General features: G+C 41.7%; 1 protein-coding gene across 5 annotated transcripts in view; it reads right to left on the bottom strand.

Moving 5' to 3' along the window:
- The window catches only part of ZNF827 (zinc finger protein 827), a 182,718-nt gene that overhangs the window by 130,925 nt on the left and 25,738 nt on the right, over nucleotides 1–26,055 (bottom strand). For all 5 annotated transcript variants that reach the window (XM_075614080.1, XM_075614069.1, XM_075614088.1 and 2 more), the window contains exon 2: nucleotides 7,690–8,691. In XM_075614080.1, the coding sequence (XP_075470195.1) occupies nucleotides 7,690–8,691 (1,002 nt within the window). The remainder of the gene's footprint in view (nucleotides 1–7,689; nucleotides 8,692–26,055) is intronic.

The raw sequence follows: 26,055 nt of genomic DNA, 5'->3' as shown, positions 1-26,055 counted from the left end.
TTTCCTGCAACCTTTCACCTCTATAGATCACTATTTCTGGCTATAAACTTGTAAAGGTCAAAGGTTGCACTTACTCAGCACCAGGTGTTGCTCATCAATGTTACTCTGCTCTGTGTTACACATACAGTAACCCAGTCTCAGAGAAATACATTACTGAAATACTATGTTATAACGCTCTAACAGAAGGTGAATGCACTTGTACACCTTCTTACATTTAAACAGCTTTACATTAACAGATTGGTATAGTACGTAAAGTGCAAACCGCCCCTCTGAACCTGGGGGTCTGGCTTTCCCGAACTGTCCAGAACACTCACCGTTCAGATTGATCCGAAGTATGAGCTAAGATCTAGGGCCCCAAATTCCAGGCAGAAACAAACCAAAACACATTTTTTCTTCACTTTCCCATTCCAGTCCCTCACCCCACACCTTACATCCCCCCCTGGGTTTGTCCTGCTGGCTCCACAACCTCAGAGGAAAAAATCATATAACATGTCAGTCTCTTTCCCCCTATGTCAGTTCCCCTTCCATGTCACACTCCCTTTATCCCATGTCACTCCCCACCATGCCAGTTCATTCTCCCCTGCATAAAAGTTTGAATCTGGAAAAAGTTCGTTTTTTTCCCCCATCATTTCCTAAAAATCCCAAAAACGTGAGTTTTGGTAAAACCAAAACACTAAAAATGTTTACACCCAAAACACGAAAATACCAGGGAAAGTCCACATCCTTAGTAGTTATATTACACAGTGAGGACACTATCCTTAAATAACGCAGTAACATAGTACAAACATTGGAACATTGGTTGAATGTTACACTAATAATGGTCATCTAGCCCTCACAGTAAAGTTGCCAACATTTTTGGATCCAATTAAAAATTGTTTTGTTAGCTAAAGGACTTGTAGTTTCTTTTTTCCATAGTATTTTTTAGTTTTGTACATACATCATCTTTAACTGCAATGCTAATAAAATGACAGAATAAGCAGCAATACTACTTTCCAACTTTTTTTTCTGATTTTTATATGTAACGCATGTGACAATGTATAATGCTACATTCTTACCTAAACTGGCAATCGTTTGGTGCTCCTGTTATAAAGTTGCTAAGATCCTGAAAGTGTGCCTAACGGCCTATTGGTCTCCTTTCAGTTTCACTCAATCTTTCAGTCTGTGGAACTCAGTAATATAAAAATACATTGCAGCTGCTAAGGTAACATTATCTATTGTTAAAGTTTACAGCTCAAACTGCTGGGAACATTGGCAACAAATGATCACAACAGGAAAGTGTTGAAAAGATATTTCACTGCTTGGGAGGAGGGCTAAAACCTGCTATAGAAAGCAAAGGATGCTTTAAAACTGAGTAAAATAGTGTGAAGATTGAGATAATGTGTGGGGCTCAGGTTATATGAAGACAGACTATCATCACCTCCATTTTGGCGCAGTAGCCATTTTAAGTGTTTGAATGTATGTATATTTGTGTATGATTTGTGAATGTTTGATCCTGCAGAGTATCGCTCCTAGCTGTAACTCGCCCTTGTATAATTCCTACGAGTCATGAAATTGAAATTGCATTCGTAAGAGGTTTTTCCTGCCTTAGACATTTCTGCTGACCTTAGGTTCTGTTATCTGACAGATACAGTACACACAGAGGGCTAAACAGGGTTACTCCTTAAAGCTGCAGTTCAGTCTTTTTTTTTTTTAATTTATTTTTTTTACTTCAATAGTTTCATGTGGGCAATCTCTAATTACCTAAAGAACTGCATAGCTGCCGGTCAATTCGTTCTCCGTCTATTGATCGGCAAAGTTTGGCGACATCTTTAAATATGGGGAATGCAAATCATTGCTATAGGAACAAGCATGCTTGTTAAAATAGAATACAAGAAAATTGGTCTTTCAAAGTTGTTGTTTTTTAAACAAAAAATGCTAAAAGTATTTTTTCTTACTACAGAACTGATTTATTAAAAAAAAAAAACACATGCAGGATATTGCCTGAACTGCAGCTTTAAGTCAGAAGGTTAAGGGGCCCACATTGCTGTGATGTATAGGATAATAATATAGCATGTGAAGCATATTTATGTATTAATAAGGATTTTTGTATAAGTCATCATATTGTTTTTTATCTCTAAGCCAGCCCACTTAAGGGGCGTATTACTCCTTTTGAAATGCATAAAAATGTGATACCAAGCAATATGTTTTCAGAGGCATGAGTTCATTTTTGAATTCTCTCTCACTTGTACTTTGGTGCAGATAAACTCACGTTGATACTTTGAATCCTTGACTCATTGATTTTATTTCTACGCTTTCACAATAGCATTAGGAGTTGAATTAAAAAAAAAAAAACAGTAACTATTATCTAATACTACAGAACTGATTTTTTTTTAAACATAAGAATTAATATGTTTTGCTGCTTTAAAACTGAAACCTACAAGTATCATTTTATTTGAAAAATATTCTATTATGTCTTCTTTGCAAGTAGATGAGGTTGAAAAAAAGACATATGTCCATCAAGTACAACCTATGTTAAATTTAGACAACAGATACTTATCCTATATTTGTATTTACAGTATTTTGATCCAGAGGAAGGCAAACAAAAAACCCAGTGAAAAATCGACCAATGTCAGGGGAAAAATAAATTCCTTCCCGTCTATACCGGCCATTAGTTTTCTCCCTGGATCAACCTCCTTCCCACGTTTTCTTATTTGGTATATCCCTGTATACCTTTCCTTTCTAAAAAAAATGTCCAACCTTTTTTGACGATATCTATTGTATCTGCCATCACAGTCTCCATGGGTAATGAATTTGACATTTTAACTGCCCATACTGTAAAGAACCCTTTCCTTTGTTGCTGGTGAAATCTAATTTCCTCCAACCTTAAGGGATGAATGACACTGTGTAATTTGTACTGTCCGTAGGATAAATAGTTCTTTTGAAAGCTCCTTGTATTGTCCCCAAATATACTTGTATATAGTTGCAATATCAACTTAGATGCCTCTTTTCTAATGTAAACAAATCTAATTTAGCTAGTCTCGTCTCTGTACTTTTTCTAGTTCCATAATGTCTTTTTTATGGAGTGGTGCCCAAAACTGTACTCCATATTCAAGGTGTGGTCTTACTAATGCTTTATACAGTGATGTAATCATGCTTACTTCCCTTCCACCAATACCCTGTTTAATGCACAATAATATCTTATTTGCTTTTGCAGCTTCTGCCTGACATTGGGCACTATTGCCAAGCTTGCTGTTTAAATCCTTCTCCATCAAGGATTCACCTAATTTTTTCCCATTTAATTTGTAAGTTGCCTATTTATTCTTGTTTTCCAAATGCATAACCTTACATTTATCTGTATTAAACCTCATCTATTCTAATCTTTGTTATTAAGGTACTTAAATAACTTTTTTTTAGGGTTGATCTAACTTTCTATTGCAGCCTTTTTTTCTTCTTTTCCATTTGTTTAGACTGGTTTATTTTACATTTATTACCCAAGGATATATACTGCTAAGTGTGCTTTTCTAACAATGTTTTAAAGACTGCCCATTTAATTGGTTCTTTATTTACTGCCTATTTTATTCTAAGTGAGTATAAAATATGGTTCGTATTCTCAGCAGTACATTATTGTATAGCATTATCAGACGTTACATATCATTAACCAGATTTGCCAAGCAGTCAAAGTACTTTTTCTCAAGCTGCAGCCGGTTACAAACATAGTAATGGCGCAGACAACATTTTTGTAAGGTATGATAGCCGTGCTGTGCCATTGGGCACTTCCTGTTAATGGCATCACTTCCTGGGTGGTGTTTTATGGTGCGTGGGTTATTTAAATTACTTGTGCTGTAGTGTATTTGTTACCTTCAGTAAGGTCCATTAACGACCTAAACGTTGAAATACGGCAGCTTTTTTTTTTTTTTTTATACATAATCCCTTTTTGGTTTGTTGCTCAGTAAATATGGCGGTTTTAAAAAAAATGACGCCCTTAGGCACTTACCTGGTGCTGTCCTCATCCTCCAGTGCCGTGCAGTCCCGTTGCCATGGCAACATGACACAGCGTAACGTCATATTGCCACCCTTGCATGTGCGATCAGCGCTTGCCATGTGCGCATGCACGATTGGTGCTTGTCGCTCATGCACAATTGGTGATTGCCAGACACTTGTGCACATTCGTTATCGCCACTTGCCGATCGAGTATGTGCACAAGCGTCTGCCAAGTGCTGATTGCACATGCCGCCCCTAAATTCTGTCGCCCCAAAATTTGTTGCCTAAGGCTGCGGCCTGGCAGGGAGCGGGCGCTCTGGCGCTCGTGCGCTACGCCCTGCTCGGACAGGCGATTCACGACGGCTAGGTGCGCATTCGTCTGGGGACGCGACCACGACGTCACAGAGCTGCAAAATTCAATTTGCTTGCTCTGCAAGCATCTAAGCGCCGAGCATGCGCGGGCGTTTGCTCACGCTGGCCACACACATTGCCTCAATGTGTTTCATATCGGCCAGCGTGAGCGCGCCCGCCCGCTCAGCGGCACCCTGGCCGAGACCTAATGGGAAATCCGCCACTGAAATATGGTCATATGTTTATTGTCTTCTTGTGTCAGATGGGTATCAAAATAATAGTAGAAGAAAATAGAATCATGTCCTTATATCTAAAACTTTTTCTGAGATTAAAGGCAATGCTCTGTCATCCATTAAAACAATACCTCATTTTGGTGAAAGTGTCCTTTCTAAACTCAAATTCATTTGAGTGGGGGATGGGGGGTATTGTGTGTGTGTGTGTGTGTTTTGGGGGAGAGAGCAAGAGTGATGGAGGGGGAGGGAGAAAGAAGAGATGGGGAGACAGAGAAAAGGGATGGGGGAGAGAGAAGGGATTGGGGAGAGAAAGAAAGAGACAGAACGTGAGAGGGAGAGAGAAAGAAGGAGAGAGAGGGGAGATGGGGAAGAGAGAGAAGGGATGGAGTAGAGAGAGAAGGGATGGAGTAGAGAGAGAAGGGATGAGGGAGAGATAAAAGGGATGGGATAGAGAGAGAAGGGATGGGATAGAGAGAGAAGGGATGGGATAGAGAGAGAAGAGATGGACGAGAGAGAGAAGGGAAGGGGAGAGAGAAGGGATTAGGGAGAGAAGGGATGGGTAGAGCGAGAAGTGATGAGGAAGAGAGAGAAGGGATGGAGTAGAGAGAGAAGGGATGGAGTAGAGAGAGAAGGGATGGAGTAGAGAGAGAAGGGATGAGGGAGAGATAGAAGGGATGGGATAGAGAGAGAAGGGATGGAGTAGAGAGAGAAGGGATGAGCGAGAGAGAGAAGGGATATGATAGAGAGAGAAGAGGTGGGGACATAGAGAAGGGATGGGGAGAGAGAGAAGGGATGGGGAGAGAGAGAAGGGATGGGGAGAGAGAGAGAGACGGGATGGAGTAGAGAGAGACGGGATGGGGTAGAGAGAGAAGGGATGGGGTAGAGAGAGAAGGGATGGGGTAGAGAGAGAAGAGATGAGCGAGAGAGAGAAGGGATATGATAGAGAGAGAAGAGGTGGGGACAAAGAGAAGGGATGGGGAGAGAGAGAAGGGATGGGGAGAGAGAGAAGGGATGGGGAGAGAGAGAGAGACGGGATGGAGTAGAGAGAGACGGGATGGGGTAGAGAGAGAAGGGATGGGGTAGAGAGAAGAGATGAGCGAGAGAAAGAAGGGATATGATAGAGAGAGAAAAGGTGGGGACAAAGAGAAGGGATGGGGAGAGAGAGAAGGGATGGGGAGAGAGAGAAGGGATGGGGAGAGAGAGAGACGGGATGGAGTAGAGAGAGACGGGATGGGGTAGAGAGAGAAGGGATGGGGTAGAGAGAAGGGATGGGGTAGAGAGAGAAGGGATAGGATAGAGAGAGAAAGGATGGGAAGAGAGAGAAGGGATGGGGATAGATAGAAAGGATGGGGAGAGAGAGAAGGGATGGGAGAGAAGGGATGGGAGAGAGAGAGAAGTGATGGGAGGGAGAGAGAGAAGGGATGAGGGAGATAGAGAAGGGATGAGGGAGAGAGAGAAGGGATGGGATAGAGAGAAGAGATGGGGGAGAGAGAGAAGGGATGGGGACAGAGAGAAGGGATGGGGACAGAGAGAAGAGATGGGCGAGAGAGAGAAGGGATGGGGAGAGAGAATGGATATGATAGAGAGAGAAGGGGTGGGGACAGAGAGAAGGGATGGGGATAGAGAGAAAGGATGGGGAGAGAGAGAGAAGGGATGGGGTAGCGAGAGAGAGACGGGATGGGGTAGAGAGAGAAGGGATGGGGTAGAGAGAGAAGGGATGGGGTAGAGAGAGAAGGGATGGGGTAGAGAGAGAAGGGATAGGATAGAGAGAAAGGATGGGAAGAGAGAGAAGGGATGGGGGTAGATAGAAGGGATGGAGAGAAGGGATGGGAGAGAGAGAGAGAAGGGATGGGAGGGAGAGAGAGAAGGGATGGGAGGGAGAGAGAGAAGGGATGAGAGAGAGAGAGAGAAGGGATGGGGAGAGAGAGAAGGGATGGGGAGAGAGAGAAGGGATGGGTAGAACGAGAAGTGATGAGGAAGAGAGAGAAGGGATGGGAGAGAGAAGGGATGGAGTAGAGAGAGAGGGGATGGAGTAGAGAGAGAAGGGATGAGGGAGAGAGAGAAGGGATGAGAGAGAGAGAGAGCGAGAAGGGATGGGGAGAGAGAGAAGGGATGGGATAGAGTTACAGAGAGAATGGATGGGAGCAGAGAGGGAGATACTGTAGATGTGGAATTGGGGAGTGACATGCAGAGAGAGAGAGAGTAGGGGAGAGAAGAGGTGGGGAGGAAGGGAGACTGATACCAGCAAAGTTTAAATATTTTTAAGTCTTGCAGTCGGACTTAAGAATCGGCTCCCAAGCTATTCTGAGTTCAACGGGCCTGACTTCGAGGATATAAGGGAAATATGATAGAAACTTTCAAATATATAAAGGGATTCAACCAAGTACAGGAGGGAGGCATATTACAAAAGAAAAGGAGTGCTAGAACAAGAGGTCCTTCTCTGAAGTTGGAGGGTGGCATGCCAAGGGGAAATGGGAGGAAGTACTACTTCACAGAAAAAGGCGGTGGATACATGGAATAGCCTCCCATCAGACGTGGTACTGGCTAATACAGTAGGGGAATCCAAACATGCTTTGGATAGACATAAGGATATCCTAAATACGAAAGAAAGGCAAGAATCAAATAGGGTGTGAGGTTTTGCAGCAGTTAGTAAAACAGGCAGATACGGTGGGACACGTGTCTCTTATCTGCCGTCAAATTCTGTGTTTCTATGTTCTGGCACCGCTCTTCTCACAATCCCCAATACTCACAACAAGAACAGATTCTCTATTGGTGTTTTGGGGTTAAAGAGTAAGATACTGTATATATATATATATTTACTGTAGGATACCCTACAATATTTTCCATATCTATATTTTCTACAACAAAGACCCCAAACATTTGAAACTGTTGGAAGTACTTAATCGTATACCATTTTACCTTTTATCGCAGCATTTAAAAGTCAAGTGCTGCTTTAATTTAGGTTGTTATGCACATTAAAATCATTTCAAACCGTTTCATTCTTCATTGTAAAAGTTGTTTGTGCACACTGCACAATGACAAACCATGCTCCTTTCTGGACATTAGTTAACCTTTAGAGAAATAGCCTTAACACCCTCGTAAAAAAAAAAAAAAACATACAACAAACAAAATAATGTGTTTGTACCTGTATTTCCAGGTTTAGGAGATCTTCCTTTGGGAGAAGGGAGCAACAAGAGTTCCAAGGATTGCGTTGAAGTAACTTTTTCTTGCTTCACTTCTGGCAGTGGCAACGTATCCTCTGAGATAAAGGGCTTTTTTTTCCCAGCAAGAATACTACCAGCGGCACGTGCAGCAACCTCCTTAAGCAGCGCAGCAGAGGAGGTCATAGAGGCCAGGGAAAGGAATGGGCCGGCGGCAGAGTGCCGCTCCTGTCCTGCCGTCAGGCTTCTCTCGCTGACTTTCTTGGATAAAGCCGCTAAGGTGGAGCTTGCGGACTGAGAACTGAATGGCGAAGTAAATGATTCAAACCTTAGCGTTTCTTCTGTCCTCAATTGCGGTTGGTCTTTAAGGACAGCATTAGCTGCCGCCTTCAGTTTCAGGATAGCTGAATCTGGTGACAGGCATGTCGTACTCGAGTTTTGCAGCCATTTATCTTGGCTCCAAATAAAGCGGTTAGTCGATAGTCCACCACTGTGTTCCTGCTTTTCAGCGAGTTTCCTAGCAAGGACACTCAACTGTTTGGCATGGTGAGTAGAGGGAGAAAACTGGAGACTTGGAGCAGAATTGAGTGGAGACTCTTCACTGCCATTTGTAGTAGCTTCTGTTACCAGTTGGACAGAACCTGCCTCAAGGAGACGCCTAAGATTACTTCTTAATGGCCTGTTTGCACACACTTGCTCATCCTCATCCACAGAAGATGCAGAAGTTGACAACTGCTCCCTACAATGCGAAACATCCTTAAATATGTCATTCTCCAGTGTTCCCAGGTCAGTGTTCAAACTTGGAGTTGCACTTCCCAGAGAAGTATCAGGGGAAGTGGGTGACTCTTGTCCTCTGTCCTCGGGAGACAATTTAAAGTTCTCCTGAGCGTCGCCATAAGAAGCTTCTGATGGGGTCTCAGAATTTGTTCCAAACCAGTTTTCTTCTTCACTGGCTTCTCCTTCCACCTCTTCTTGTCTAGTACCATCTGTGAGGAACAGAAAGGAAACAAATAAGTTGTGTTCATCAAGTCTGCTTAAATGAGTGTGATGTTTTAGTTGGCTGACAGTTTTACATTTTGACACCAGATCATAAAAGATTTCTATTGTCAGTAGCAGGATAGTCATCAACTTTACAATGCAGAACATAAACAAAATGTAAATTAATCACCAATGCTAATCTAACATGTTGGAGTGCCATCATAGGATATGACCGATCAGCGGTTGATTACATCAACTTAAGATCAATTATATTAAATCTTATTTTATGTTTTTTTTATCACATCAAACATTGTTAAAAGTACTTGAGAGGATACGCTGTATCAGGTGTGTTGTCCTGCAAACAGACCTCAGTGAATCACCCCCTAAGTGGCTTAGCCTACCAGAGACACAAATGCAAACATACCATTCATTTTTTTTTTTTAATATACATATATTATTATACTGTGCAAACAATTACAATGATTACCATGGAAAATCGCTCAAATGTTATGGTAAATTATGAGATAAAAGGTCAAGTCGCGGCTCTATGGATTGACACAAGACTCAATAATGCATACGTGGACATACTTTTATGCTCACAATAGTGAACTAGTTATTTTAGTTACATAGTACAACTGTTGTGTGAAAGTATGAAAAACAGAGGGAACTTTGGCTAACTCTTCCTGAACTATCACCTCCCATAGAGATTGTATATTCTTTAAAGTTTTGTTACATTGTGAAAAAAATGGTGTATTTAACCTTTTTTTGGGGGCAGGTTAAAAACATATCTGATAGATTTTCCAATACAGCATATTAGAAGAGAGTTACAGTAACCTGTTCACGATAGTTAGTGAAGCACATAGTCTTCTTTAGAACTTCCTGTAGAGCTTTATAAAAGCCCTTTTTTAGTCCGAGGCACTAGTCTTTATACTTCCATGAGTTATCATGTTCTGCTCTGCTGCTGATTTTATATTTTATATGCAGTTTTTAATGTGTGCTAAATAAAGAAGACTATATGTTTTACTATTTATCATGAATAGGAAGTGCTGTGATCTTCTTCTACTACAGACATTTCTTGAATCGCTGAGCGAGGTGGTGAGTGGTTGGTCTACGTCAGGGGTGCGCAAACGGGGGGGCCCCGGCAGTTACAGAGGTCCCGCGCCCTTCCCCAAGGCATTTAAATTAAATGTCGGGGGATCGCGTGAGGCCTCTGCAACTTCCCTTTGTCTTCGGCGATGCGTCGCCATAGCAAAGCGGCGTCAAATAACAACGCAATGTCACGTGACCCCGCCGGGTCATTTGGTGCAGGAGACAAGGTAAGGAGGGGGGAGCGAGCATGGGAAGAGAGCAGGCAGGGGGCGCAGAGTGAAAAGTTTGCGCACCTCTGGTCTACATGACCCGACTTACTGTATCTGGATTGTTATTGTGTGTGTTATTGTGTTAGTGCTGCTCCTGTTTTCTGAACATTTATCCCCTGTTATATGAGAGAGTTGGGGTAAGATATAAATAGGGTTGTAAAGAAGCAGAGATAGAGCAGTGAGAGCAGGCAATGTATGAAAGTGCGTTGGACCAGTACTCAAAAAAGTAATATCAACAAGTAAAATGTATGCAAAAATGATTCATTTAATTTAATCTATCCAATAAAAATACAAAAACAGCATAATCAAAAAAAACTGAATGGTGCAAAATTCCTACAGCCAATGTGATAACAACGCTCGTGTTTCAGGCCCCATTTCCTCAGGCTTTTGGAAAGGGCCGGGGCCCCTGAAATGCCAGCGTTGCAATGCCATTTGCTGTAGGAATTTTGTGTCAATTCACTTTTCCCCACTGTTGAGAAAATGAATCTGACAGGCATGGCACCTTCACCACAACGAGAGGCCGGAGCTGGACGTTGAAGACGTGTGAGCACTTTCATTCATTTTATTATTCATAACGCTCAACTTTCCTGACAGTTTTCTGTTTATCGGTCCAAGTCTGGTTTCCAACACGCCTCTTAGCCTCCATACAGTGTATTCGTTGGTTGCCGGGGAAACCCTGGACCAGTTTAACTGCATGGCAGCTGTCACATACAGTACACAGCATGTGCCACCTTCTTGCCACCATGTATATCTACATACTGTAGTAAGGTTATTTAATAAGCTACCTAGAACCTATTTTTACTGAAAATATAAAGCAAAAACTGAATAAATTCATGAAAATTATCTTAATTAGTTCTAATTTAACAGTGTTATTGAGGATGACTCTCCTCTTCTGGTGCTCTTTCCATTGCTCTAGAACACAATCTACCATGTTTATTTTGGTAGGTATGCAGTGTGTAAAACAAGGAGCAGGACACCTGTAGTGTGTCTGCTACATATATTCTAGTCTTTATGTGGATGTCCCTTTGGATTGGTGACACGCCTGCCAACTAACTCCAGCTCAACTATGGCCTGGTTTTTATTCATCTTTGCTGATCTGTTAGCAAGTTTGTTGAAACAGAGCAATAGACCAGCTTGAATCTTAGCACAAATGCGATTTAGAATCAGCGAGTAATTATGGTAACATTAGGTATCAAGTCTGTTCTGGAGCAAGTTATCAAATAACACTACAGCATGGCTTCCACTAACAGCAGTCCAATTTTTTAGGAACGAACTAAAAGTACCAGGCGTTGCTCGGGAATTCTAAGGCCGAGATTATGCTGCCGGTGTCGCTACGTGAGCGCGTGTGCATGCACGCCCACGTCAGGCACTCATCCCTGTTTGGCTATTGAAGTTAGCCAAGTAACTGCGCGCCTAGCGGCGATGAAGCGCGTTGACGCGGAAGCATTTTGAGGAGTCAAGAGAAATTGTGCTCTCAGACGTCTGCCGCATGACGTCGGCGTCACGTGAGCTGGTTCAGCCAATAAAGGCGAACCAGCTTTGTGACGCGTCCGCCACGCCCCCGGCACCTCACCGCATCGCCTTCCCAATCTCTTGCAGCCAAGTGCACAGATCGCTGGGGCTGCAGGAGTGCGCGCAGTTGCGCGATAGTATAAGCTCTGCCTAAGAAAGCAAAAAAATACCGAGATTTATGAATGGATCATTTTATTTTTTTATTTCTCAATACGAAATCCCCTGCTAAAACAACAACAACAACTTCATCCATAATAGTTTCATTGCCTCTGAGCTCATCATAATAATCAGACAATAATATGTAACACATGTATTTCTCCCCCTCCCTCCCCCCCCCCCGATCTCATCTAGGGACCTTTGTGGGAGAACTACACACATTACCAAGTGTGGTGCAATACCTGTCAGGCTCACAGGAGGCCTGGGCCTCCGCTGATGGGAACCTGGGGTGTATCCTGGAACGATACTTACAGCGCCTCCACCTGTGCAGGATTCTAGTGTAGAATAACCCCCTGACACAGGACCCACATACAGTAGCCACATACACCAGGTTATGGTTAAATAGTTTACTATATGCAGAACATAACAATAACAGTAACAGTGTCACTATATAACACTAGGCCTCACAGGGCCATAACCCACACCAAAGACCCAAGAGACCCAAAAGTCCCCCTCCAACCCAAGGGTGAGACAGCGCTGCCCACTAGTTTGAGATGAGGGCTGGTGCACTTGGTGTATAATACCTGCCGGGTGTGTCCACACCCGGACGCACAGATGAGCTGGACTTGAGATTCCTTGTTCCAGAAGGATGATCCCACGTCGAGATCCGCTTCCACGATGGAGGGCCCCCGTATGGTGTAATCCACCTTGAGAATGCCTCTGCCTCTGATGCTACAGAGGATAATTGACCTTTAGCAACAGTGGCCAGGATAGAACACTTCCTGGCTACAACCCTCACTTATGCTGGCTCTACCGGACTCTGTCCCTATTTTAGGGGGCGTCCCTACAGCAGATACAAGCTGAGGGGAGTCGGGGCCTAGCTGGGGCATAAGGGCGGATCTCTGACCTAGTGCAGGGGCTACTTGCCTCCCTGCACATACACACTCTCCCTTATCTGTGTCCCAGCTCCAACTGCCTCACTGGTGCCAGCGTGCAAAATGTATCTATCTCCTTACAGGAGATCTCTGCCGCGCGATTGGCTCCCTGGCGTCATGTGGATAGCAGCCGCAGCGGCTGCTGGATCTTGTAGTCCCGCGGGACCTCTTTGTTATTGGAGCCGCGTGCGCTATCTCCCTTGCGCATGCGCGACTTTGAAATGGCCGCCGCGTGCAACTGTGCATGCGCAAACTCGGGGAGACCCTGCTCTACGGAGCGCCACCTCTGCCCAGCCGCACTCAATGTAATGGCCGCCGCAACTCTGCTCGCATGCGCGAGCCTCTGCGCATACGAACATAACAAACATGGCGACGCCCTACGGCGGGAGCCGCCGGCCAGCCTATCGCCACCCACAACAGCCCCCACCGTGGTGATGGCAAGGGAGGGGGATACGGAGAACCAGGAGCCAGACGGGACCTGGCTACATATTCATATTCATATCTCATCTGTCTACTTCCCTTCTCTGCCTCTGACTTGCCGTTAGTGGATCACTAGCACTAGCCGTTGCTACCCACCCAACTTTTTGTTACACCTAATATTTTTCACTCCATTACGTTTGCAGTGTTATCACACCTTTTCATCAACTTATTTCTAATTCAGAGGCACATTTTCCAATCTCTGCAGCTGTCAATGTAAATGCAAAGTGTTTTTACAGTGCAAAATACCATACTGCTGCAGATGTATTCTGTGAAATCACTACATGTCAGGAGATTGGAGTTATCGGATCACTATACTTGGATTAGACCTTCCCATCACATTGCAACAAGTCTAGCTGTTCTTTTGTTCTAAGCTCTTAGTAAAATAAAGGAGAGAAAATGGGAGTAATAAGAGAAAAGGTTTCTTCTACTGTTACCCAGACAGCAACTATCTATGCTCTTCAAAAGATTGTTTAGGTTAACAAGAAAGGCCAAGTATTACAGGATTTGAAAGCCACTTTACAGCTGCAACTGTAAGGGAAAGAGAATCTTCTCGCTGTACAAAACCATTTATTCTGGCATGTTTCTTGTCAGATATTCATACAATTCGATGCAGACTGTTAATAAGGAAGGCTGGATAGAAATAATGTTCTAACAATATTCAGGATTTTTATAGGAAAAGTAACAACACAAAAGGCCAAAGAAACATTGGTAGGTTATTAATTAGATATCTCCCCCCCCCCACCCCCCCCCCCCCCACACAACTGGTTCACCTTTTCCTGACATGATAACGGCAGCCAGCCATAGTAACCAATAAACGAGAACAACGCTACATTTCTAACTTCGCTTTATTCATTAGCTCATCGGCATTCAGGGTCGGAAATCACTGTTTCAAACGGCTCAACAGAAATGTCAGACTGACTAGACTGCCGTAAATGCAGTACTATATAGTGCATGAAACTTTTTAATACTAACTCTAATAATAATACAGTATCTTTATTTCATATAGCACTTTTCTTCCAATGGGACTCAAAGCACATAGGAAGTTTTAGAGACACCTGCCCAGATGAGTTTACAATCTATGATTTAAGTAGGTAATGGCCTTGTAAGAAAAGAAGCATAAAACCGCATATCACTACATCAGTAGTAGTAGTACCCGATACACTTCTCATCAAGCTTACCGGCATGCCGTCCTCAAATCCCCGCAAGGCACAGAGCGGTGTGCTGTAGGCGGAACTACATTCCTCAAGTCCTCTGCCCCCCTCCCCCCCCCCCCCCCAACAGGTCAGGTTTTCAGGATATCCCTGCTTTAGCACAGGTGGCTCAATCAGTCCCTGCTTCACCACAGGTGGCTCAACCAGAGGCTCAGTCAAAGACTGAGCCTCTGGTTGAGCCTCCTGTGCTGTAGCTGGGATTTCCTGAAAACCTGACCTGTTGTGGAGGATTGAGGACTGGAGTTGAGCACCCCTGGGCTAGAGGGTTGGGCTCAGATTTCCGTGGCCGATGTGTATTTTTAGTGCAGCTCACTCTCGGCTGTTCAATTTTGTCTCTGCTTTACAAAACGGGAACCTCCATGGTAACTGAGCCTCTACATACGTTATAGAGGACACATCTATAACATTATTTAGGTTGCAGTCCTTTTGTTTTTCAGCGGGGAAGAAGCTTTGATTATTTTGTTTGTTCCCCCTCTTCCTTTTTTAAAGCAGCAGTCAGCACTGATCGCTGTCTCTTTGCAGTTTATTTATTGGATTTACTGTAAGAGATCTATTTCCCCTTGTAATACAGGTCTTATTTTTTTTTAAATCTGACGCTTCATTCAGGAGATATAAGCGATAGAAATGTCAAGGGTTCAGGTTAAATGAAGTTCTCCCCAGAGCTCAGTGCAGTTACCCTGCTAGCCTCAGAAGCTAGAGAATAAAATGACTATTTTTTAACGCTAAAAGTATACGGATATATATATATATATATATTACTTACATTTGTATTAGTCGTTTTTCAGGGTTTTGAGATACATAAAAGAAAAGGGAGTGGGCTACATTGATACATATACTGTATGGAAATATACCAGCATGTTGGAACATACAGCTATCTTTTTAAAAGCAAGACATACTCAGGAGGCAAGATACTAACATGCTGTCCATATAGGCTCCTGGGAAGGATTGCTGCTATAAACACCTTCTGGTAGAACAGCTCCAGCCTGGTTGTTGTAAGGAACGTCTCCTTAATTAGTACAGGTGGAAGTTAAGTCCCCCACCTGGGAAGAGAAGTCCTGCTCAGTACTGGGAGACGGCTTTGTATAAGATAGCCTTCAGACGTGTGGATCGTGTTATAGATGGGGAGGTTGATTTCTTTTTTTTGGTACAGTTTAACCTCCTCCCATCAGCTACTTTTAATGTCCCGAAACGTTAAATATTTGTTTTCATGTGTATAATTATATGTTGAACTACAGGGCATATATAGTGCGAAGTGGGAAGTCAACTTAATCTGTAACTGACCAGTTTGCCTGCCATTAGCTACTATTTCTCATCATGGGATATTATTTTTGGTTGTTAGACCTATAGTGTTATTTTGCATCACTGTTTTACTTATTTTTTGCTGTGCTTACTGTATTGTATTGCTGTGTTTACTGTATTTGCTGTGTGTACTGTTTTCTGAAACTGTTGGGATAGTGTTCAGAAAAGATAGATCAGTTGACTATTTAAGGAGTATTTTGCCACCTGGGAAGCAGAGTAGTTATCCCAAAAAATTAGAACCACCAAAAAAAAATGGTAATACCGACTGCAAAATAGTATAGTTCTCGAGAAGTAAAAAAAAATAAAAAATAAAACGGATGTTGCCAATTGGTAATAAAGACTGGAGTAGATACTATACCACTGTGCTACTAAAACAAATAACACATCAAAGTCTAGTGTCTCAAGAAACACATCCAAGCCAAGTGGCCAGTTAATATTGTAGTGCCTCACACAGACTGCATGCCCTGTAGAGCACACATACATTACAGTGACCTCTCTTTGCAATTCCACTGTGGCTGTTAAGCTTCAAGGAGAAAAAAAATGACTCCAGGAGAAAAATAATCAATTAAGGGTGTGCTTAGCACTAGAATACCAAAGATTACAAAAAAAAAACAAAACAGAGCAACACAAAACCTGAGTAGGCTTCTAGACTTCTAGCTCTTATTCTGATATATAGGTAAATTATCATTCTGTTTGTGAGTGCACATAATTGATAACTAACCTTTAATTATTTGTATACATATAATTTATATATTATATGCACTCATTTTTGGCGTATAGCGCTAAAGTTGTGTATCTTTCTATCTGCACCTTTCCAACACAATCAGCTGCTCAGCCTCGGTTTTAATGTTCAATCATGAGTTTCACGTTGTTTAATAACAAAACCCGTAGTATGGCACAGATTGAATCCGTGTTTTCCGACACATCTGAAATAATTTCTATAGACGCGGATCATGAAAATTTGGAAATCAAAATTTTTACGTTACAAAAGCTACTTATTTCTGAAACTAAACAACGGTGGGATACCATAACGTTAGAAAAGTATGTGGAGCATAAAAGAGTACTAAGAGGTTTGAGGTTAATAAAAACACTGACACTAGACTGGGATAAAGATTTGTTCCAACAAGAATGGAATAGAGATCTGGATTATTGTTCTCATGAGAACTCATGAGACTCCTAATTCAACATAGAACGAAATCTCTTAAACAAGTAAAGGAGGAGATCATGGGGTTTGAAGGAAAAATGAGAACCTTATAAAGGAATTAGAGGAGTATAAAAGTCTGGAAGAAAAAGTGGAGATGAGTAGAAAAAGTGGAAAAATAAGTTATTCTAATTAAGCATAAAAAATTCATGCGTGATAGGAAGGATTATGAAAATAACGGTCAGAGAAACTAGAAATAATCTGGAATAGCTATAACCAATTACGAGAAATCTGACAAAGATATAGACACTAGTATAAGTAAAAAAAAAAGAGACACATTTTATTCACAGGAAATATATAAAAAGGGTGTGAAGAAATACGCAAATCAAAATCAGAGAGTAGGAAATTATCATAAAAAAAGGTCCTGCTGACAAACACTATGAGGATAAATCTGGAACCCAAGAGAGATATAAACCATGGGAAAGAGAACAAAATAGAGATAGACACCACACCCCAGAATGGTATAGATACCAACCATCTGAGCAAGAGAGTAGGGAGAGGTATGGTACTCCGGAACCTGTTATTAGAAGAAGATACTCAACTTTTTTAGTAGAGGAAGAGGGGGTGGAAGGACAGGGGATTAGAGTCAAACAAAGAATTGGAGAGAATAGAACAAATGGGTGCAAAAGCAAGAAGAAAAAGAGAAGAAGATTCAGAGGAAAAAGAGGGGGAATAACGGAAAAAAAACAACATTCACGAATCAGCGTTAACTGGAGCTAATAATAATATCTTTAATATTAGCAAGTATACATTAACAGAGGCTGAAAAAGGAGTGTTATATAAAGGGTTATCATTTGCCCCAACAAAAGGGTTAAATTCATTTAATCTATATATCGATGTCCACAAATTCATGAGAAAACTTACATTAAAGAAGTTCTTTATAAAAGATGCTGTAAGTAGACCGATATTAGATATTGGGAGGACTGTCAGTAGTACGGCATCCATACCAACAATAGAGAATGAAAAGAATGAGCAAAATATGATAACATCACATTCGCCTTTTCGAACACCCTCAACCCCAGCTTTTGTAGAGGAAATTTCGTTGAAACCTTTTCAAAAATGGTTATTGAGGATTTAGAATCAACTGCTGCCAATTTTTCAAGTAGAAATAGCAATCTTTCAAAACAAGAAAGAAATTGTATTAGGAAACTGGAGTCCAACAACGAAATTGTAATAAAATCAAGGGAGGTTGGATTGTCGTAATGGACCGGTCCTATTACATAACTGAAGCGGACACTTTTAGGTGATGAGAATACATACCGTAAATTGAGAAAAAAATCCAACAATGGATTTTTTGATAGAACTAAGAGAGCTTCTTAAAGGGGGGGTTGGATAATAAAACACTAACTGATAAGGAATACAGGTTTTTGGGGATTCTAAAGATCCTCTAACTCCGGTGCTCTATTTTATACCTATTGTGCATAAATGGGATCCAGGTTCGCGACAAATTCGGCTAACATCTTTATGGGTATGTGGGAGGAAGATTTTAACCGGTCCCGCAACCCATTTGGTGCGAACCTGGTGCTCTGGAGCCGATTCATAGATGACGTGCTATTCATTTGGGATGGCACACAAGAGGGTCTGACGAAGTTCATTGAGTACATTAATATCAATCCTCTCAATTTGAGATTTACAGCAGAGAGTGACAGTTTGTCAGTTAACTTTTTAGGTCTTACGATTTACGTTGAGGGGGATTCCGTCCACACTAAGACATATCGGAAAGATGTGGATGCGAATAATTATCTCCTGGCAACTAGCCACCATGACCCAAAATGGATTCAAAATATACCTCACGGGACAGTTTCTATGTCTAAAAAGGAACTATTAAAAAAATGTGGTACTGTATATAAAAAACAGGCGGATTAGTTGAGAGAAACATTTCTAGATCGGAAATACAAAAAATGCCACACATCAACAGCACTTGAGAAAGTAGAGGCAATAAATAGGGAAAATCTAATTATAACAAAAAAAAAGAGAAGGACAGTGAAAATTACAAATTGTATTCAAAAATCCCATTTATTAGGGATTATAACTCGATGACCCCGAAAATTAAAAAGATTGTGAAGAAACACTGGGGTATACTCCTACAAGATGAAAAACATCAAACCGTTCTTCCAGCCAATCCCCCAAATAATTTTCAGAAGGGCCCCAAATTTGAAGCAAACTTTGGCACCTAGTTGTTTAAAGAAATCAACCAGTGGATCCACTTGGCTAACAGAGTCCACCTGGCTTAGTGGATTGAAGGGTTATTTTACATGCACCAATTGTAGTGCTTGTAAATTCAGCATTGGCAGCAGTAAGTTCATTTCCAAGGTAACCAATAAAGAATACAAAACACAATCCTTTATCAATTGCAGCAGCCCCATGTAGTGTACATACTGGAATGCCTATGTGGGCTCCAATATGTAGGCAGGACTAACAGGCAGCTAAAAAAAGAGATTATGGAAACATGTCTATAACAGCAGTGCACAAACTGGGGGGCGGGAGAATTTGCAGGGGGGACGCGGGCTGTTACAGAGGCCCCGCGCTCTTCCCCCAGGCATTTAATTTAACCTCACTTACCTACGGGCAGCCGGGTCTTCGGTGACGCGCATCAAATGACGCGGTGGGGTCACGTGACGTAACGTCATTTGAAGCCATGCCTTCGGGGGAGGAGGGGCGCAAACGCTGTAACTCCCAAGAAGGGGGCCGCAGCTGAAAAAGTTTGAGCAGCGCTGGTCTATAACATCAAGAAAGGGTTACAGACCCATAGTGTATCTAACCATTTTAGACTAGTACACAACCAAAATCCCATTGGCCTGAAGCGTATGGGAATAGAATGTTCAAAACCAAATTGGAGGGGAGGTAACAGAATTTTACACATTTCTAGAAGTGAAACTTTCTGGATACACCATCTGAAATCTCTGTCTCCTCATGGGTTGAATCTGGATTTCGATCTGGGATTGAGATATACTCTGGCGCTATACTCTTAATAACATTCTTATAACAATTTTTTGTGATTGGATATAGATTGGATATATATTGATACGAGTCCCATACTACCTTATACATTACACTATTCTATCTAGATTTCATCCATGTAATAATGATTTAATAATTTCCAGTCTATATTTTTTATATATAATTTTTATGATTTTTTTCCCCCCTTTTCATTATTGAGGTATTTAATGACTTTTTTAATGTACTCACTGGATAACAATGAACGATATATTTCCAAGTATACGTTTTCTGTATGTTTATATCACTGCATGTTTAGCTTTAACTCCTTCATGTGCAGTACCTATCATGGAATATTGGGTTATTATTGATGGTACTAACGTCTCAGTCATGTAGATATTTCAGCTTCATTGGTACATCATATTAGATAGCATTTAGTGCCAACTTTATCTTTTAGAGGCATTTGAAAGCTCAGTACTGCATTGTGTAATGGTGTGTGCACTGTAGGGGTTAAAGGTTTTTGATTGTCTATATTTGTCTGATTAGTGAGACTATTTAAAGGAGGGAACTCTCCCAAATAGTCATTTTACCCCTGATGAAGTGAGACATTGCTCAAGAAACGCGAAGGGTGAGGTTTGCTGCTATTATTCAACCTGCTTCCCACACTTGGCTTGGATTGTCTGAGGGAGTCTTGCAGTCTTCCAAGGCAAACTGGAGGACTGACTGCCTGTGGACTTCCACGAGCTGAGAGGTGCCTGTCCCCGATAGCCGATCAGTGGGTCACATCATCGCGCAACGGAACGCGTGACGTCATCACGAGAGACAGACAAAGGGAGATTCAGGATGAAACTCCGACGTGGATACCGAGTCCAAGCTCCATTGCAGGAACTGGTGAGAGCGGTGCCAACTGACTAAACGGACGTCGAATCCAAGGGCCCTCAACCAGGCTTAATGTGTTGGAAGGTTCTTTAAGGATGAATTAGTATGTGAGTGGCATTCCAGATGTCCGTTTTATATGTTTTGTTACATTTTTAGTTTCCCAGTGAATCTGTTCTATGCTCTTTTTCCCTTTTTCTATGCTTTATTGTTTAGGATATTCCAGTAATCTGGGACTTTGACCTGTCATCAAGTTATATCCTTTTGTAAGTTATATCCTATTATCAGGCACTGTTGGTCTGCTGGTGTACACTAGGTGCTATTAGTAAAAGGGTTAAACATTTCAGTGATTCCTGTTGCACTAAGGAGGTTTACCTAATTCCTGCACCAATGATTGATGAGATCATTTTATATTTAACATCTTCATCCACAAGTGATCTATTGTTGGGTATCCACATCTGGTTTCAATTATTCACTCATGGAGGTGTTATTGTTCATTTATTGCACTATATGATATTAAACACTGTGTTTTCTTTTTTTATAGAATTTTCGTATACATCTGCACTGAACACGGAGTGAAGTCCAGTTCCGAGGAGGACAATTTTTTCAAAGACTTTCGTGATAGGATTTGGATAATCCTAGGGACCACCTGGCTGCAGGACTTCGTAATTAAGTGGACACTCAACACTTATTGCACGTATAAAATGTATTATATGTTATTTTGTATTTGCATTGTAATACGTTATTTGCATACATATAATTTATATATTATATGCACTAATTTTTGGTGTATAGTGCTAACGTTGTGTATCTTTCTATTCTTTGATTAGGGGGAAAAAAATGATCATTAACATTCAGATAAGAACCTTATCCTTCTAAGGAACTTTTTCATCTTATGGACTATATGGATGTTGATCTCTAATAGTTTTATTTTGTGGATTTTGCACCTTGGTTTATTAACTATACGATTTTCTGTTTTTAAGTTGATTCACATACATACATATATATTTATATTTCTTCTATAGGAGATTGATAATATCCTAAACACATTAAGACCAATTTTATTATCTTTAATTTCGCTTTTCTAGCACATTATCCTTTTTATTCACATCACTAGGTTTAGGTTTATAGTGGACTTTAATTACTCACCGATAGCTTTTTTTCTTAATTGGTAGAAAACACTTTTTCGCTATATATTGAAGACTTTCAAATGTATGTCCAATAGTTCGCTACTTTGTACCTTTTAACTTTTGACTAGTGTTGATTATTCTGCTGTCACAAAGTAGATTTTCCAGTTTATATGAGTCACAATACTTTTATTTACATAATTTCGCTCTTTTGCAGCTCATCGTGTCTTAGTACAGTTCCTGCTGGCTCAGGAAAATCATTGTTCTTCACATTCAAATTTGGCTCCCTCTTGCGATTTCTCCTGTCCCATCAGAGCTGCCTGTGGTTACTGCATTCTCGGAGCTCTAACTTCAGGCAGGAAAGTAGTGGGGCCCAAAAATAACCTTTTATAGTATATGTGTGTGTCTTACTATCAAAAGAATATTTTATTTAAATAAAAAAACCTTTATTATTATGTAGAGTAAACCTTTCTTGCGCTCTACTTTGTCTGACATATTATACAGTATGTGCCACTAACCACAGCTCTAAGTCATTTCTAGACCTGCACAATATCAGCACCACAGACTGTCCTGGAGTCACCAAAGCACGATCCGCTGTATCCCGCTCGGACTTTAACAGCAGATATTGCCGATTCAGACGCGATACAGCGGATCACCTTTGGTGACCCTAGGGCACTGCCTGAGAAGACCATGGCTTCCACGGTTATTCAGACGCCAGCAAACTACACAGGGAAAAGGCAGAACAAGCATTCCATGTTAGGCTACAATGTCCATGCCATTGAGCAGATGCAAAAAGTAAATGTGAGTGCACAGGAAGAACAAGTGTTTATATATACACATATAACCAGTTATTGTTGTGGAGAACCTCTGGAGAACTTAGTTCAAGCGCCTTCTTTTAAGGATCTACAACACTCAATTTATTATGAAATTATTATTAATAGGACTGGAAATGCTACCTCATTTCTTTATTTAAAGCTGAATTATTTATCGTACTTTAGTTTTTTTGCTTAAGATTTCAGCCCCATTTTCCCTTAGGAAAAAAAACATAAAAACATAGACTTGTTGTCACGTCTCATGTATTTTGCATGAGTCAATTTCAAGTCAAATTAAAAATGTGCAAACTTAGAAACAATTACCCAATATATAGTTTCTAAAGATTACCAATGGTATAGTTGTTTACAGTAATCTACAGAAACTATATATTGGGTAATTGTTTCTAAGTTTACACTTTTTGAATTTATCTCATGTCTATTATATCACTATATGACAAAGTAATTTTGCCTACGCTTTTGTATATGGGTATCACTTTAAGAATGGAACTTGACGTCACATAAGTAAACATTTGGCGTGAAAATGTTTGCACTTCATGATGGGATATATGTATGTATATAAACACTGATTTTGTACCCTGCACTTTATGCACCCGTGGAAAGGTTAACATTGGTCCCCGAAACGTTGTGCTACTTTTTGTGTCACCGACTTGCAATCAATGATCTAAGGATCTTCTGAAAGAAGAGTGCAGCTATTTTTCTCCTTCGTTTCTATAGAAACTGGACATTGACAGCTTGGAAACACCACAGATTATAACTAATTTCTATATCACCAGTTAAAACCTGAATAAAGAGTATGTAATAAGTAAAAGTTACCACAACAACATGGGCTTCCACTATATCGTTAATAACCAATACAGAACACAAATGTGAAATAGTACTTACAAATGGCTCTTGGCAAATATGCATCTGATGCTGTAACTTATACATATTGATTTTATGGGTTTATTGATTCTTTTTCTTTAGCTCATTTATAAAGCTAATCAACCTAGGGCACCCAGTCCAAATTGAAACCAATTAAAATGAGACACAGATGAAAAGCTTAAAGTAAAATCACTCAGGGGCGTGGAAAACTACTGAACCGAGTGCAACTCCTGAGCTCCGGGCCCCAGAGCTACAAAGAACATCATATATCTCTCCCAAGCGTCAGAGAAATAACCCCAACTATATAAATGGGTGATCTTGGTGCTGCAGACTACCCTAGCAGGGGAAAAAGAAACAATAAAAGAGAGAAACTTGCATGCCTGCATCCACAAGCTCCAGGGACTGAAAATCCAAGATGGCACCGACCCGCGCCCAATAATAAAGAAAACAGTGAAGACCCAGAGGAACGGAGGATCCCAACCTGAGGGTGGTCGGCAGGGTGAGGGAACACTCGGCGGGTACCCCGGTGCAGTGCCTGAAGAACTGTCGAGGTGAGAGGCAGCGAGAGAAGCACGACGGCCATCTTCTTTTGGCACGCCGCCAGATTGCAGCCAGATCCTGCTTGCCCTGACAGTCTGACGACCGTAGTTGAGGCAGATGAGGTAAACAAAGACCCTGCCTGCCTGTCAAAGAAGCGATAGCGGCGAATCCCGAACCCAAAACCCAGCGCTGCAGCGAGGGTACTCCCATCAACCAGTGAGGCTGCATTATAGGGAGCGGTGGCCATTTTAGTTTGGCGCTCCGTGGTGGGGCAGCTGAAGCACGCGGCCCTACATGTCCCCCTGCCCCATAGACTACAGACTAAAGCCTATCACAATTAGAGGGGACATTGCGGGGCCCTCCTCTGATGGTGGGGTCGGTCACTTGGGTCAGTGGATGTGTATAATCACTGGACTTTCCCCTCCTCTCCAAAATGGCTGCCATGAGCCTGTGTGGCAGAGAGGAGAGGTGCAGCTGCAGGCCAGGGACGAGAGAGACCTAGAGCTAACCCCCCACAATTAAATAAATAAAAAATAAACAAAGAAGCAGTCAGACCCTATCCAGGGTGCTGCTGAAATGGCTATACTTGCCTTCTCCATTAGGCAATACTAACATAAAAATAAAAATACACCTACAGAAAAAAAGACACAGCAGTCACCTGCAATACTGAATTACTTTATTTCATTAAAAATGTTCTAAATGAGAGACATCTGATGCAGTCACTGGGGATGGGGCCCTAGCGGGGGAGCGCCGGAGACCCTTATGCATAATATAGATTTATAACATATTCCCCACTTCAACCCATATTACCAAACATACCTCCCGCTGCATGCAGTGAATGCCTGGACCTGCAAGGATGAAAAACAGACTAAACAAGATGTTACCCACTATTTTGTGGGAAATCGCGGACCTGCGACTTCCAGTGGCGGAGGCCAAGAAGGTGCTGAGGCACATGCATCCAAAGACAAAGATCAAACAAATATGGACAAGGAGATAATAACGAAGTCCTACCTGGAGAACCTATTCTCCAAAATGCATCAGTCACACCAAAAAGACATTAAAGAGGCAGTCCTAGAACTCAAAACGGAAATTAACTCTTTAACACAAAGAATGTCGAATTTGGAAACAAAGATGGAGGAGGCACTTCAATTGCAGTCTACTGCTGATGACGAGATAATCAGACAAGGGAACTAAATAATCTCCCTTAATGATGCACTGGAGGACCAAGAAAACAGAGATAGAAGACAGAATCAGGAACATTCCTGAAACAATTCTTCCGGAAAATCTCCGTACGTACCTCACGGACATCCTCTTAACAATTGTCCCAGACCTCTGAGATAAAGATTTAGAAATAGATCGGGCACACCGGATACTCGGACCCAGGTCAGAGGACCAGAAGAGAAGAAGGGATGTAATTATGAGATTATACCATCTCTCCACTAAAGAAAGAACTAGTGTAGCCTGTAGAGACAAAGGAGATATAATGTTTGAAAATGAAACACTCCAGATCTTCAACGATCTCTCCAAAGTCACAATTGATAGGAGACGTGAATTCAAACCCCTAACACTCCTATTAAAAGAAACAAAACGTGCACTACAGACAGGGATTCCCATTTAAATTGCTTGTCCAAAAAAACAGGAAATTCCTCTCCGTTTGATACCCAGAAGAAATTGAGGGCTTCCTTCGGGCCCTAGGCATTTCCAACCACAAGACGCTCCGAAATCCCAAAGATCCAGAAGTCCAACAGGACGGGCAAGATCCTCGGAGAGGCTCGCAGGCCAAAACACCCAAAAACATACAGATTGAAGACATTGTCTACCCAGAGTTTCAGCTCCCTGCCTCTCTCTTTGCCCAGAATCCCTGTTGTTTATGATTCAGACTTGAGTCCCCCCTGATGAGAGACGACTATTTACCTGGCCAGCGGTGGGCCATGGTTTGATCGACTGGCTACAATCTTGAAGAAGAGCCTGGGAAGATAGAATGTTGAACTTCCTGCTGGCCAGGTAGTTGGGATGTATATGGGGCTGAGCTGATTTTTTTCCGGT

Source organism: Ascaphus truei, chromosome 1, assembly GCF_040206685.1.
Source record: "Ascaphus truei isolate aAscTru1 chromosome 1, aAscTru1.hap1, whole genome shotgun sequence".
Classification (NCBI taxonomy): domain Eukaryota; kingdom Metazoa; phylum Chordata; class Amphibia; order Anura; family Ascaphidae; genus Ascaphus; species Ascaphus truei.
The sequence above is the reverse complement of the archived record's forward strand: the minus strand, read 5'-3'. Positions and strand labels throughout refer to the sequence as shown.